This window comes from Gossypium hirsutum, chromosome A06, assembly GCF_007990345.1.
Source record: "Gossypium hirsutum isolate 1008001.06 chromosome A06, Gossypium_hirsutum_v2.1, whole genome shotgun sequence".
Classification (NCBI taxonomy): Eukaryota; Viridiplantae; Streptophyta; class Magnoliopsida; order Malvales; family Malvaceae; genus Gossypium; species Gossypium hirsutum.
The window spans coordinates 128,143,070-128,158,489 of NC_053429.1; the positions used below are offsets into that span (position 1 = coordinate 128,143,070).

Consider the following 15,420-nt stretch of genomic DNA (forward strand, 5'->3'; position numbering starts at 1 on the left):
TTACAAATTTACTCAACTATTTATTCTCGCACAAACCTTTCATTTATTTCTAATAATTTCCTTTACTATTGCTTATTTTTTATATTCGTACAAAGCATAGGTTATTTTCAAAATACACATAAATCACAAAAATGGTGGCTTTAATGTTTATTTAGAAGGGAAAAAAAAATGATTGCAGTAGCCACCATTCCAGCCTAGAGAATAGAAGCCTTTCAACTAACAACGAGCTAGAAGTAATTCATAAAGAATAAAATGAATAAATACAAATAAATAAGTCAAGGTTCATTTCCTTCAACTCCAACAAAACAAACAATACTAAAGAATGTATTTGATGGAGAAATATAGTTACTGGTCAAGAGGCAGCCATTCTAGTTGTAGATAAATTTCTCCACATTCAACATTTTGGAGCTTGATTGACACTTGCTGTTTCACCTTTCCATCAATGATGTTCACGATGCTGTCCTCTATAAGCGCATTATCCTGCGACTTTAGCCATTTCCCTATCTGCATATTTGAGAACATTTCCGGGTCCCCATATGCCATTGCAGATGTTATCAATGGCTGTATATCGATCTCTGCTTCTCCCATGATGTCGTCTGCCGAGAATGTGTCATAATCGTATACTTGCTGCCATGAACACACTCATCCAGACATCCACCATGCCTAATCATAATTAGGATATCAAACATACAGGAAGAGAGGCTGGAAAACATACATTTACTTAAAGCATGCAGAGTCAAATACATATGACTCTATCCAAATCAGCCACATCACCATTACAGAACTTCATAAATAGGTAGAACCAAATTCTAAAATATTGCACGCATAGAAATGGTAATGGTCCTTTAAGAAATATTAAATTTTTTGCAACTACAAACTCTCTCCATTTTTCTTTTTTGGGAAAACGACAACAAAGATTCTTAGTAACTTATATTTGGAAGAAAACTACACTCACCAACTTCACGGGCCCAAAATTTTGAGGAACGGACAGCATGAGTTCCACATTCCAAACTGGATTCAGGTTGCTCTTTATTACAGCCGTCTGAATAGTCTAACAAGACCAAGTACCCAAAGTTGTGTTATTTGTAAAAGAAATAGCATCAATCAAAGTAACTTATTGTTGCGGAAGCGACGATAATATTAATAACAATATTATCAGAAATATTTAGATAATTATTATGCCAACAATTATACTAAGAAAATTCCCAGTTAAATTGGAGGGGTCACAAATGGTCCCGCTTAAAACCCAACAACTAGACAGAACTCACTTAGATATTTATAGCAATAATAACTAAATAAATATAACCAACATAAAGCTATTAAATAAAAGCAAACAAATAAGAAATAAAATACCAGAGATTTAACGAGGTTCGGCCAATTTAGCTTACGTCCTCGGACACTACCAAATTAATATTTCTTCTAGAAATATTACAAAGGAGAAGATTTTGGGATGATACAACCAAAGGGGGAGGGGTTCTATATATAACAAACCAAACCCCCTCCCTTTCTATCTTTTCCTAATGTGGGATATTGCCAATATTCAACAAATCTCCACCTTGGCGATATTCCACATCTTCGAACATCTTCTCATAACACTAACTTCAATAGTGTCTTCAAATTTGCAACCAATCGCCTTCTTCCTTTTTGGTAGTTGTGCCAGCTTCCACGTCTTGTTTTTCTCTAGAGATTGCATTTCCTCTTCCATTGCACCTAACCATCTATTATTCTCTAAACTCTGAATGGCTTTGGTGTAAGTGGATGGAATATTATCAACAACTGGAAGTGCATAAGCTACCATGTCAGTGAAACGAGCTGGTTTCTGAATTTCTCGTCTCTGCCTTCTGACTGCAATTGGCTCTGATTGCTGTTGAGGTTCTTGGGTAGAAACCTCTTCCTCATCTGACTCTGCATCTGCCAATGAAGAATCACTAGTGGTACCTTCTGCTGGAATTACCACACTCTGCTCAAACTCCACCTGCTGCGGAGTACACTCCACCTGCTGCGAAGTACTACTCACTCCTTCTGGATTTACCTTATTCAACATGGCAGATTCATGAAAGGTAACATCCCTACTGATTATCGTCTTCTTTGCCTCTAGACACCACAAACGATATCCCTTAACACCAGCATTGAAGCCCATGAATAGAGCCTTCTTTGCTCTTGGATCTAACTTTGATTCTTTCACATGATAATATGCAATAGAACCAAAAATGCGCAAGGTGTCATAATCAGTAGCAGGTTTTCCATACCATTTCTCCAAAGGAGTCTTGCCATTTATAGCAGATGATGGCAAATGATTGATGAGATGTTGAGCGTACGTCACAGCCTCAGTCCAAAACTTTCTATCTAATCTAGCATTAGATAACATACATCGAACTTTCTCCACAAGCGTTCGATTCATACGCTCTGCCACCCCATTGTGTTGCGGTGTTCCACCTACGGTGAAGTGCCTTACTATGCCACAATCTTGGCATATCTTCAGGAAAGGATCGCTTTTATATTCTCCACCGTTGTCTGATCGGAGAACCTTAATCTTCCTTCCTGTCTGATTTTCAACTTTAGTTTTCCACTTAAGGAAAACTTCAAGCACCTCATCTTTGTTCTTCATAGGAAACACCCAAACTCGTCTGGAAAAATCATCAATAAAGGTGACAAAATAACGTCTTCCTCCAAGTGATGGAGTCTTGGACGGTCCCCATACATCAGAATGCACATAATCCAGAATACCTTTAGTATTGTGAATCCCAGTGCCAAATTTCACCCTTCGTTGTTTTCCCAGAACACAATGCTCGCAAAATTCAAGTTTGCAAGTCTTTGTACCTTTCAATAATCCTTGCTTGGCTAGAGTTTGCAAGGATTTTTCACCAGCATGGCCCAAACGCATATGCCACAGCTGTGTTGCCTCAGCGTCCTTCTTGGTACTCGTAATTGCTGCTGCTGTTGTCCCGACCACTGTACTACCTTGGTAGTAATACAGATTGTTCTTTCTTATGCCTTTCAACATCACCAATGCTCCTGAAGTTGCTTTAAGAACTCCATCTCGTATTGTCACAACTAGGCCTTTAGATTCTAACGACCCCAAAGAGATGAGATTCTTCTTCAACTTTGGGACATATCGTACATCCCGCAAAATTCTAGTAGATCCATCATGACTCCTCAGTTTAATTGAACCTATCCCGGCTATTTTACATGTGTTATCATTACCCATGTAAACAACCCCTTCATCTAGTTTTTGAAATTCAAAGAACCATTCCCGAATGGGACACATATGATAGGAACAACCAGAATCCATGATCCACTCATCTGCATATAATGTTGAAGATGTCATACTAAGAGAAAAGTCTGACTCTGCTTCACTATTGCATTCTGCAACATTTGCATCTTGCGGAGTCTTCCCTTTTTTCTTCAATTTTGGACAATCTTTCTTCCAATGTCCTTTTTCTTTGCAAAAGGAACATTCATCTTTGGCAACAGCTCGACCTTTGGACTTTCTTCTCTTCCCCTTAGACTGACTTTGCTGACGACCTCTTGTTACCAATGCTTCCACTGCTGCTTCACCTGAACCTTTCAACTTATCCTTTCGGCGTAGTTCATAGCTATACAATGCAGCAGTTACTTCATTGAAAGTTACTTCCGATTTTCCATGAAGTAGAGTAGTTTCAAGGTACTCAAACTCCTCAGGAAGCGATCCCAACAACATTAACGCCAAGTCTTCGTCTTCAAAAGTCACATCCAAATTCAACAAATCAGCCACCAGCTGATTAAAATTGGTAATGTGCTCGTTCATCGTGGTACCAGGAACATAACTGAAACGAAACAGTCTTTTCTTCATATGTAACTTATTTTGACTGTTCTTCTTCAGAAATTTCTCCTCCAATGCTTTCCACAATTTACTTGCAGAAGTCTCTTTACTGAATGTATACTTCTGCTCTCTGGAAAGACATGATCGAATTGTACCACATGCCAATCGGTTGATGGTCTTCCATTCTTTATCATCAACCCCTTCTGGTTTTTCTTCCTCAATGGCAATATCTAGACCTTGTTGAAAGAGGGCATCTAGAAGCTCGCTTTGCCACATGCCGAAATGACCTGTTCCATCAAAAATTTCCACTGCAAATCTCGTATTTGCAGTTCCAATCCTCGGCAAAATGTACGAAGTGGAAGTTGTTGATATGGATGGTTTTTCTTCTGTCATTTTTGCCATAGCTTCTACTTAATAGCCACCAAATGCAGAATACCCACAAGCTTTAGGAAATGTTTCTGATGTGTAAGATCAGACTAAGCTGCAAACACAGAGCATACTACAAAACCTTGGCTCTGATACCAATTGTTGCGGAAGCGACGATAATATTAATAACAATATTATCAGAAATATTTAGATAATTATTATGCCAACAATTATACTAAGAAAATTCCCAGTTAAATTGGAGGGGTCACAAATGGTCCCGCTTAAAACCCAACAACTAGACAGAACTCACTTAGATATTTATAGCAATAATAACTAAATAAATATAACCAACATAAAGCTATTAAATAAAAGCAAACAAATAAGAAATAAAATACCAGAGATTTAACGAGGTTCGGCCAATTTAGCTTACGTCCTCGGACACTACCAAATTAATATTTCTTCTAGAAATATTACAAAGGAGAAGATTTTGGGATGATACAACCAAAGGGGGAGGGGTTCTATATATAACAAACCAAACCCCCTCCCTTTCTATCTTTTCCTAATGTGGGATATTGCCAATATTCAACACTTATCCTATTAACGAACACATAAATATGTCGAGCATATCCAAAAGGGACATGCTTGTAGTACCAATTAAAAGGAAGAAAAATATATAAATTACAACAAGAGCTTTAATAGAAAGAGGTATGAAGTCTGAATCACCATCCAACCCAATGGTAATTACAACTTCATCCACTTGCAGAACTGGTACTGATGTAATCTACAAGCATAGATGCCCATAAATCCATGTATGCACATACAGAAAGAAAGAGAGAGAAAGTATAACATAATTTGTAAAGGTCCACAACATGAGATTGTCACAAGACAGCAACAATTTTAGCCTTGGCAGAATTTGTGTTTCAGTAATGAGTAAAAGCCAAAGATGTGAAGCAACTAACCTGCTTCCCAAGCGTCAAGACAACGTAAGGATCACTTGTCATCATATCCCGGATGGCTAAATTTATGCCTTTTATCACTTTGACCTTCAGTAACCCAATATATTCTACCACGGTTTCCTGTTACAACTCTAACGTCAAACAGGATTGAAGTTATTATTGACTTGACTTTTGTCAGTAAACAGTCACAACCTGCAACACTCAACATGGACCTTTTCCAGATTTTACTGGTAGACTTTTCCAAAATAGTAAACAAGAAGCACATAAAAATATGCACCTTCAATTATTATGGATCTATACAAATAAACTGAATGCAAAATTAACCTATAAAGAGCATGCAATACAAACATCCCATGTTCAGCTCAAGCTATTTGACAAGTGACTATATTATCTCTTTACATCACTAGTAACATGATCTTCCATATGGTTCCTGAGACAATGAAGCAGATTGGAGGAAACAAAGACCAAATGAATTTACCGGTTCCTTTGATGACTTTATCCGGAAACTATCCAAAATCTTAGTAGAAAAGCTTGATTGAATAGAAGCAGAACTCTTTCTTGATGTGATCCGCAAGCTAGATTTCAAAAATTCTTGAAGTTCATACTTGGATCTACAAGAAGATTTGAAACAAGTAATTACTATGCAATCTAAACAAAGGCAATCTGTCAAATCTACTCTTTGCTTCCAGAAAAAAACACAGAGAGAGCAATTCATAAGTTGAATGGTTGATCATGGAAGTTTAAGCGCCGAGTTTCTATCTAAATCCAGTTAAAAAAGAAATAGCATGAACAGAAAAAATAGGTTTAGAACACGGTAGTATCCAAGAGGAATGACAAAGAAATGCTCAAGTTGAGAGATTCTGTATTGGTCTGAACTCTAACCTGATAAATCTGCTCCGCTCATCATGAGTACTATCCGGGCCAGGCTTTGAATAACCTTCAGGTATATAGGCCTCATAGATTGCATTAGCAGAGGAATTTCCTCCAACTTCAATCATGGCATCAATGTCTTCATCAGACCACTCATCCAATTGCACAGATAAAACCTGAAATCATCAGAAAGTTTAAAAAAAATATATAGTGATGAATAAAAGAAACACTATACAAACAACAAGACAAGGAAAATAAAATTTCGAAGTATCATATAATATAATGTAAGTGGAATTGCAAGCACGATATAGGCATCAATCACAAGAATCCAAAGCTAAAGGATTCTACACTCAAAACATAAACATGAGAAAGACTTCAGTTAAACATATGAAAGATTTAAGCGGTATGTATTACTATCATAAAAACCGTCCAATAATGTACAGTTCACAGATAAAGGGTGTTGTGCCATGTATCAGCTCTGCAGGTCAATTTGTAGCATCCCGCAAGCTTTTAAGGAAACACAATAAAAAGAAAATAGAATTATTTAACATCTAAACGAAATTGATCCTCAACATATTTTTATTGAACCAGCATTTTTTTTTGGGGGGAGAAAAATGCAATTTCACCATTTTAATAGCCTATATCTTTATAATTTTTAAAGGATTAAATCAAAATTTTATATTTTTAGGGGGCCAAAGTACAATTTTACCTTTACTAATTTAAAATATTAACAATTTTAAATGGTCTAAATGGAAAAAAAAATCATTTTAGAGGGCTGGGACCCTGTCAACTCCTAGTTTCGCCCCTGAGACAGGGAAGCATTTCAGAAATATATGCGAATTAACACAAACATCCATTCTGGATCAATCAATAGTTAATTTTAAACAGGCTAGCAGCTAGACTCATTAGTTCACATATTAATTGTTTAAATTTGTTTTCCTTATCTTTTAGTTATATCATTAAACATTTCATTTATCAATTGTGTAAAACCCACAGCTATACAGCTGGTTCTTTTGTCAAACTACACACCTATTACCCAATATTTTGATCTTCTAATTGTGTCGATTCATTTAATGATACTAAGATTCCATGCCAAAAATCAGATAAAGGGTTTCCTACGATTATTTATATAACATGTACACTGCAAAGAGCCAACATAAAATCTTTTATATATTCCCTAAAAGTCAAGGTTCCATGAAGAAAAATAATTAAATGCTGCCTGAAGTACTTACCTTGGAGATGCGAGCACCAAGACTTCTGTGCACACCACAGCATTTCAAGCATATGAAGACGCCAATATTTGCTGATCTGATAATGCAATTGTCAAGTCATTTATACAAATAAATACAAATGCTTGATATTACAGTGTTTTATGTGGTTAGGTTCTAAGTTTGCATAAATTCATACTTCAAAGGTGACACTCTATCGCCCTATACGTAGGAATAGAAATGAATAGTGAAATCTAGATATGTTGTATGTTAATACTTACGCCCACTTTGGATCCCGAGCACCACAGTCAGCACAAATGCGGTTATCAGTTTGATTCATTAAGTTCTTCAATCTTCCATTAGCTGCAGAGCAAGAACACATTTTTCACAAAATTCAATAAATTAATGTATTAGAAAATCAACACATATAAGGAGGCAAAAAATACTGTCCAGGAAAAGGTATGCAAGAAAGCTGATTATGGTTAAATTCACCAAATTGAAGAATCTCTAGCCTCTTGGACTGAATAAAAAACCAAATAGTGAACTGTTTGGCATTTTATGTTTGATCATGGTGCAAAACCAGATTAAAAGTGTGTATTTCATGGAAAACCCATTGTCTTCAAGATTGGTTGAAACAAGGAGGAGAAAAGAAAAGAAATGAGTGGCATGCAGGATGTGAACTCATCCCTTCATTCTCGAGCACCATGTTAAATATTAGGCATTTATATACACAAACTTTACATTTTGTAGTAAGAAAACAAGCTGACAAATGAATTCTACAAAGACAAATCCAAAAGATTAGCTCTCTCTTTAAGACAGGCATTAAATTCTTTCCACCTAATTTATTCAACTGAAATGCACAGGCCAACTACAAAACAATGCTAAGACCTAATGCAATTGCCTCGAGAAAAGTTTGAGCCTGTGCGCAAATGTCATTTGGCAGAGTACTAAATTTTATTAGAGAAATGATTCCCCCACCTATATTTTCCCTCTTAAATTTTGCATGGATCTCTATCTGAAGGTCATTTCCAAATCATTGTATAGAACAGGCTGACTATGAGCACCATTTCAGGGATTTAAATTGCGGTCGCGGTCGCGTTTTCGGTCGCATTGCGTTTATCGCGGTTGCGGACATAACGGATGCTATTGCGGTCATTGCAGGTATCGCGGTCGTGAATTTTACATTACTTATTGTGTATTGCGGGTATAGCGGGTTTCGGCAGTAGCGGTTTCGGACGGTGCCGCTACCGCTATATAACGGCCGCTATTTCGGTAACGGACCGCTATTTAAATCCCTGCACCATTTATTGATGTTTAATATTAGCATACCTGAGGTAATCCTCTGAACTCGACTCATTGCTCCGTAACCAACCCACAATCATCCAACAAGCAGGCTTGAATCTGACAAAACAGAAAGCAATCAGTGTCAACACTTTTCTCTCTTCTTTTCGTCTTCTTATTTCACTCTAAAGAGAATTGAAACACCATAATAACAACCACAACAATAAAAATGAAATCAATTATTTCAAACAAGGTGCTACAATCAAAAGCAGGAAACAGAGAAATGAAATTAAGGAAATACTTCAGATGAAATATCCTGAAACAACAATGCAATAAAACATCAAGAAAAACAAAAGTTCTTAAAATCAAATATCAGCTAAAACTTGTAAAGTGTTAAAAGTCCAATAATACCAAAATCCCAAAGTTTGTTGATCATTACCAGCAGCAGCAAGGATACTATGAAAAAAGATAGCCAAAGCCAACAAACAATTGAAATTTCAAAATGAAATCAAAAGATCTAAAACAGGAGTTTGGAAATTTAGAAAAACGAAAAGTCTCAAGATACCCAAAGACAGATTGGCTAAGAGTGGGAGACAAAATGATATATAAAAAAAAAAAGAAAGAATAAGAATGACAAGTAACGTACATCAGAATTCATTCAAACAAGAAACGTACATCAGAAAAGTCGGCTCGACAAGCAAAATTGACAAAGTCGCAGCAAAACGACACAAACATACAAATTGCTTAGCCCGCAGATCAGACAACAACACTAACCACGTACAACGATAAGTTTTTACTTTTCTAAGCCGAAAGGTGATGACAACTATGTAAGGAATCAAAGTTTATTTGTTTAATAAAATATAAGAATTATTCTTTTCTATATTCAATGAAGAAAGTTCTTATATTCAGTAAAGACGTTGATGAGAATACTTGACGAATCTTCCTTTTATTGATTCTTTAATGGAATCTACACTTATATTAAGCTTCTGTACTCCTAGACTCTAAAAACGGGCTCATTAATATGGGTAACTTTAACTTTGGGCCTGCAATATGGTCTCAATAGGTTTAGAACTTTGACTCCAAATTAAAACCGTCAACTTTTTTCATCCAAACAATGCTCAACTAAATATGAAGTGTTGTAAATATAACTTCCTGCTTTCGTAATCTCTAAACAATTTATAGGTTGCTTTGATTCCCTGATTTATGCTATGATAATTGAGATCTTATAAATTATTGTATCAAATTCGAATTATTCTTTCATTTTTTCTACTCTTCTCTTTTGTTTTAACTCTAATTCTCATAATTTAATAATACCTCGCTTAAAGTTTTTCTGTTAGAATCAAATTTCATTTCTCTTTTGCTTCCAAGTAATCCTAAATTATATCTCACAATTTGCCTTTATATTATTTCCTATCTTCATTCTCAAATATATTATTATAATTATGTTTCTATAAATTATGCATTAGATTTTAGTCAATTTTTTCCTTCATTTATTTCCAGAGATTATTATATATGTAATGCCTTTAATTTTTTTTTGTCATAATTCGTATCATATCGATATCCTAGTAAATACAATTTTGAGTACGAATACTGGTTAACATGAAATATTTATAAATTTAAGGTGAAATTAGGAAATATATCGAAAAACCAAAGTAAAATAGTATAAAGACTTAATCTACAACGGCACCGAAAATTTTGATTTCGAAGTCAAAATTCATAAATTGATTTGTACGAAATATTAAACCAATAAATTTTCAGAGAGTAGTATTAGAAAAATGAAATCACTAAGTATATTATTAAGTGAATTATTAAAAAAAAAGTTATTAAAATTAGTATAGGGACTAAATTATAAAAAGGGTCAATAAAAAATGAAATGATAAGGAGGGACTTAAGTGATAAATTACCCTAGCCTTATGTGTAATTAAGCGACAATTTTGATTAATATACTGGAGAAAATCAATATCCTCCATGGATTTTAAGTAAATTTGGGTTCTATTCAGAGAGGACATGAGCTGGGATACGGCCGTATGTATCTAGTTCGAAGGTTACACGGCCAGAGACAAATGCATGTATCTCAGCCGTTTGAGGCACACGACCGTGTAACTCTTGTTTTCATATTTTTGTATGGTTGTAAAGTTCAATCTAATAAAAATAAAGTGATAGCTGAATATAGAATTTATGTATAGTTGTAAATTTAGCTTTAGTTCAAAAATATAATAGTAAATATCACAAATTTCAATATCTAAAAAGTAATACTAAAATATACCATATCAAAGTTTAAAATTGCATAGCAAAATTCAATCCAGAATTAGAATTTAGTTGTAAAGTACAATCTAATAAAAATAAAGTGACAAAGCCATTAGTTCAAAAGTATAATAGTAAATATCTAAATAAAGTGACAAATTTCAATTAGAATATACTATATCAAAGTTTTTGAAAAAACCTAAGTTTTATTTATTTATTTTTTCTTATTTTTCAATATGCAATGATTGAAAAGAAAAATATTTTCTTTCAACTTTTTCATCTTTCTTATTAATACTTTTAATATCTTTTTTATATTTTTACCCTTATAAACGTGGAAGCAAATTACAATCCCCTGCTTAATGCCAAAAGCAACTAAGATGAATCATGGTTAAAGTGGACGGAGACAAAATGTCAAATTTTGTAAATAAAGTTGAAAAGAAACGGATTCGACTAACATTGCACGATTTCAGGAATGGTTTTTCCATAAATTTTATGCGAAACCCACATACAATAACGTTAAACAAAGCCCGAAAATTCCAGTGGTCAAAGCAAACGATACAAATCTAACTCCAAAGAGCAAGAAAATTGGCTTTAGCCTACTCAGTACTCACTGCTCTTTACGAGCTTTAAACCTGGCAGGTTTTGCAGGTATTATGTAGCCCAAGATAATCAATGCTATCGGAATGATGGTTCCAATATAATACACACTCCCATATGATGCAAGTGTCTCGTGCTTGCTTAATACCTGTACCATACAACAAGGGAAGTATATTAAAAGCTAAGTTACGGAAATAATATCATGATCATCCCACACCATCTGTCCAGTGACATGGCCAACCGATTAATGGCTTGATTGGGTGAGCGTATTATCACCCAAAGATGATAAATTTCAAAAAATTAATGGTTTAACTTTACTAGAGAGAGAGGGAGTAACCATAAAGCCAACACAGGAGTAGTTCAGAACCAAAAGTGTGTAAGCAAAGTTCATCACGGCAAATGCTTTCTTCACAAGAGCCATATTTGTGGGTATAGCTTTTTCCCATTGGTAAATAACTGCTCAGAAAGAAAATGGGAGAGGTGAACAAATAAATGTAATAATACAATGATCTGAATAACAATAACGATGCACAAATCAATACCTCTTGAACCAGCAATCATCAAAGCTGACTGAACAAAGAATATAATGTACCCAGGATACAGTCCCTATAACAAATCAGAGAAGGCAAGAACAAAAGGTTAGCGCCAGGAAATTTTTGAGTGAATTCTACTATCATATTTTTTAGAATTGCCTTTTACAAAAGGAAGACAAAAATAAGAACATCATAAAGGTTTTTCGTTAGTGTAGCAAATGACTCACATGCCAAACAGCACTAACGGTCTGTGTGGCCAGTAGCTGGAAAAAACCAGGCTTCTTCCCCTTCTTAACAAGTCTCTCATAAACATCTGCAACAATAGAGTACTATTTTAACTTTTTACTCTGGGTATCTTATGACTTTAGCTTGTATTTGATTCAAATGCCCCAGATATCCAAGAAGTGCTCCATGCTAACAAAACTAAAATAATTGCTGTTACTTTAAAAGCTAAAAGCCATAAAATATTGTAATCAAACGTATAAAAAGTTATATCCAAATATATATATATATAAACTTATTAATTAACTAATTTATCCTTTTCTTCCATGCTTTGACTCATCACACAAAATTTAACATTTGATGGAGATTTAGACAAATGGGGGACATATAACTACCAACGGACAGCATCAAGCCATGAAGAATCCAATAATAATAATAAAAGCCAAAGGATCAACCTTAATGAAATCAGAAACCAATTCCAAATGTTGTTCAGATTGTTAAGCATTATATTTACATGTATAATATACACCAACAGCATATTTAAGCAAAACTGACCAAAAAAACAGAGAAATGAATAGCAGCTAGAAACACTCACAATGACGAAGCCAGGTGCTGACTTGTATGTTCCAGACAAGTGGTAACAGCACTGAACTCTTTGCTAACTCAAATCCTAGGATATCAACAACCTTTGCTCGAACCCATTTTGGTTTTGGTGGTGAAGATTCAGTCCATCCACTGAAACCCAGGCCAGATATAATCAAAGCAGCCTCTGAAATTGACCAGATGAAATAATATTTCCACCGCATTGTAAAACCAGACATATACTGGTAACTCAACTTCCTCCAGAATCCCCATTCTTGGTAGGCAGGATCAGTAAACCAGGACAAGGGATGAGATGGTGAAAGGTAAAGAAACATGGCCATACAAAAAGAAGCTTGGACAAGCGCTCGTAGAGTTGCTACATATGGAGATGGTGATGGTCCTTTATCTGAATGAGCCCAAATCTTTAAAAGGGGAGGAGGGCAAGAAGAAGAAGAAAGATCACCAAAGTTGCATCCTGGTATCTTCAGAGTAGAAAAGGCATGCAGAAATACAAGCAACATAACAAACTTACCCCCTTCCCTTCAGTCCAGTCAAGGTAGTCCTTCATCTCGTAAACCGGACCAGCAAAGTGACTGCCACAGCACAGGCAGTACCCAAAGTATTCAATCAAAGAAGGTAGCTTAATCAACCGATTTTTTTTCTGAGCCTCACGTAAGTCTTCCTCTTTCAACAATCCATCATTGTAGTTCATTGCACATGAAATGACTTTCAGTGTCAAGACCATCAACGCACCTAAATATCAGAAGCAGGTGCCCCACAATTATCTAACATGTATAAAGTACAAAAGCACTCCCTAGAAAACTGATAATAAAACCATGGGAAACCTTGATTAATAATGTACATAGATGCATTTTCAACAATGTGAATTAAATGTCAAAGCAGGAACATATTAGGCATTACAGTCCAAACAAAGTGTCAGCTACAAGAACAAAAACCTAGAGACATTTACATGAGGTACATGAATCCTCTTCCTCCAATCATTCCTATCAGTCGCCATCCTCTCTTCAAAATCTAATAGAGTCATAGAATTTGTTATCACCTTCAACCAGGTCCTTTTTTGGTGCCCCTTCAACCTTTTATCTGTAAGTCATCTGTTTACTCCATTCTTCTAGCAGGTGCATCTTTTGATGTGTCCTAGTCCTATGCAGCCAAAGCAATGCAAATGGTTTTTTCTAACATTATCCTTAGGAGCTATCCCAACTTGGTATCACGATAAACTAATCGCAATAAACAAAGGGTTGAAGATTCATCAATGCTCAATACAGCAATATGAAGGAGAAACTCTAAACATGCTTACCAGTGGCATCGATACCTCCTTGCTTCCATGCATCCCCGCTCATGTAATATACATGGCTACAAACATATAAAAAAGGAATAGTCAAGATTCTAAAATAAGTACTATGTACAGAGACTGAGTTTATAGCGCATGCATTAAAAGGATTTTCAAAAAAACTTCAATAGATAATCTAATATCAATCAAGTGTTGCATAAGCAATATTCTTCCCACAAATTTTCACCAGCATCATCAACAACCTTAGATGTTAAAAGGAATGAAAAGTGTATATGCATTTACTAAAGTATTCAAGAAGACAAACATATAATTTTGTCAGTCAATTCAGCATGAAAACCCAGCAGGCATGACCATCAGGTTTTTTCCCCCTCTATAACCTTTTCCTAAAGATAAAAATAGAAATAATTCAATTTCTAGAATTACAAACCCAAAAGCATAAATCAAAATGCTGATCTTTTTCAATGTCAAACATGTAAACAGGAGAGAATATAACAATATTAAGATAAAGTTTTCCCACGAAAAGTTTCTTAACAAAAACCAATGAAAGACTTACCAGCCAATCAAAAAACCGAAACCCAAGAAAAAAGTGATAATCCCACACTTGGGACGATAAAGAACCATTGCAGCATAACCCAACAACATGGGCACCAAAAAGTGCAGATTTGAAGAAAATCCAAATGACAGATAGGAAAGCAACGCTCCTGTAAAGGCTGAGTAAAGATGTTTAGCTAGTGGACCCGGAACAAGTCGCCATAGAAAACTCACCGGTATAGTCGTCACGAAGCATAAAAGGAACCGAATCACTGGCACCGATACCCCGATCGATGCCGCCATAGTCACCATGTCAAGTTCCATCTTCGTTTGGGATTTGATTCAGACCGAACTGAGAAGTGGAAAGGAAGGGAAATGATGGGATCGGAAATGGTAAATAATTTTGATTTTGAGAATTCGAAATTTAACTGTGTATTTTGTGTTGCACCTCGAGATGCACGAAACTGGAGATTTGTTCTTGGTTATGATCAAATGCAACCGTGGTCAAGTTAGGTGTTCTGAATATATTTGTACGTTGCTCTGAAGGGTTTTATTTGTTTATTCTCAAATGCGGCATTTTGTCATGAATTGAATGGAGAGTGGTGAGGATGGGTGAGATTGCCGATTGAAGCGCGCCTTAGGTTTCCATAGTAAATTCGATAAAGGTTCAGTTTGTTTGATTGAGAACTATGATATCCCATTCCACGGACTCCCGCTTTGGTGATATTCCTAAAGCGAATCCAGGTGGAGGCATATCCCATCCAAGGATCTGAGAATTTGAGAATCCCTTCTTTAATTTTTATTGACCACAGCTACTAGTATCGGAGTCATCTTAAATTCACTTCCCATAAGTACTTCTCAATACTAATAGTAATCGATCCCAAGGATCGGGTGGAAGCGAGGGGAAATAAATTTG

The 15,420-nt window shown here is 35.4% G+C and overlaps 2 protein-coding genes across 7 annotated transcripts; both read right to left on the reverse strand.

Moving 5' to 3' along the window:
- Positions 1-19: 19 nt before the first annotated feature.
- On the reverse strand, positions 20-9,364 carry LOC107960124 (probable ADP-ribosylation factor GTPase-activating protein AGD13). 5 transcript variants are annotated; one of them, XM_016896347.2, is made up of 9 exons: positions 9,159-9,358; positions 8,532-8,603; positions 7,484-7,565; positions 7,227-7,302; positions 6,007-6,170; positions 5,603-5,735; positions 5,128-5,244; positions 956-1,051; positions 20-627 (listed from the first exon to the last, which is right to left on the reverse strand). In XM_016896347.2, the coding sequence occupies exons 2-9, from the start codon at positions 8,557-8,559 to the stop codon at positions 346-348; spliced, it is 978 nt and encodes a 325-aa protein (XP_016751836.1). In that variant the 5' UTR covers positions 8,560-8,603; positions 9,159-9,358; the 3' UTR covers positions 20-345. The 5 variants fall into 5 exon arrangements, with proteins under 5 accessions (XP_016751836.1, XP_016751838.1, XP_016751837.1 ...); XM_016896349.2 differs by having other exon boundaries at positions 9,130-9,358; XM_016896348.2 differs by lacking the exon at positions 9,159-9,358 and adding an exon at positions 8,923-9,068.
- A 1,827-nt stretch (positions 9,365-11,191) lies between these two features.
- Positions 11,192-15,328, reverse strand: LOC107960123 (lysophospholipid acyltransferase 1). 2 transcript variants are annotated; one of them, XM_016896346.2, is made up of 9 exons: positions 14,953-15,291; positions 14,527-14,856; positions 13,980-14,035; positions 13,194-13,414; positions 12,675-13,083; positions 12,085-12,170; positions 11,867-11,930; positions 11,662-11,780; positions 11,192-11,472 (listed from the first exon to the last, which is right to left on the reverse strand). In XM_016896346.2, exons 2-9 carry the CDS (start codon positions 14,826-14,828, stop codon positions 11,335-11,337), a joined length of 1,395 nt encoding a protein of 464 aa, XP_016751835.2. In that variant the 5' UTR covers positions 14,829-14,856; positions 14,953-15,291; the 3' UTR covers positions 11,192-11,334. The 2 variants fall into 2 exon arrangements, with proteins under 2 accessions (XP_016751835.2, XP_016751834.2); XM_016896345.2 differs by having other exon boundaries at positions 14,527-15,328.
- Between the last annotated feature and the right edge of the window lie 92 nt (positions 15,329-15,420).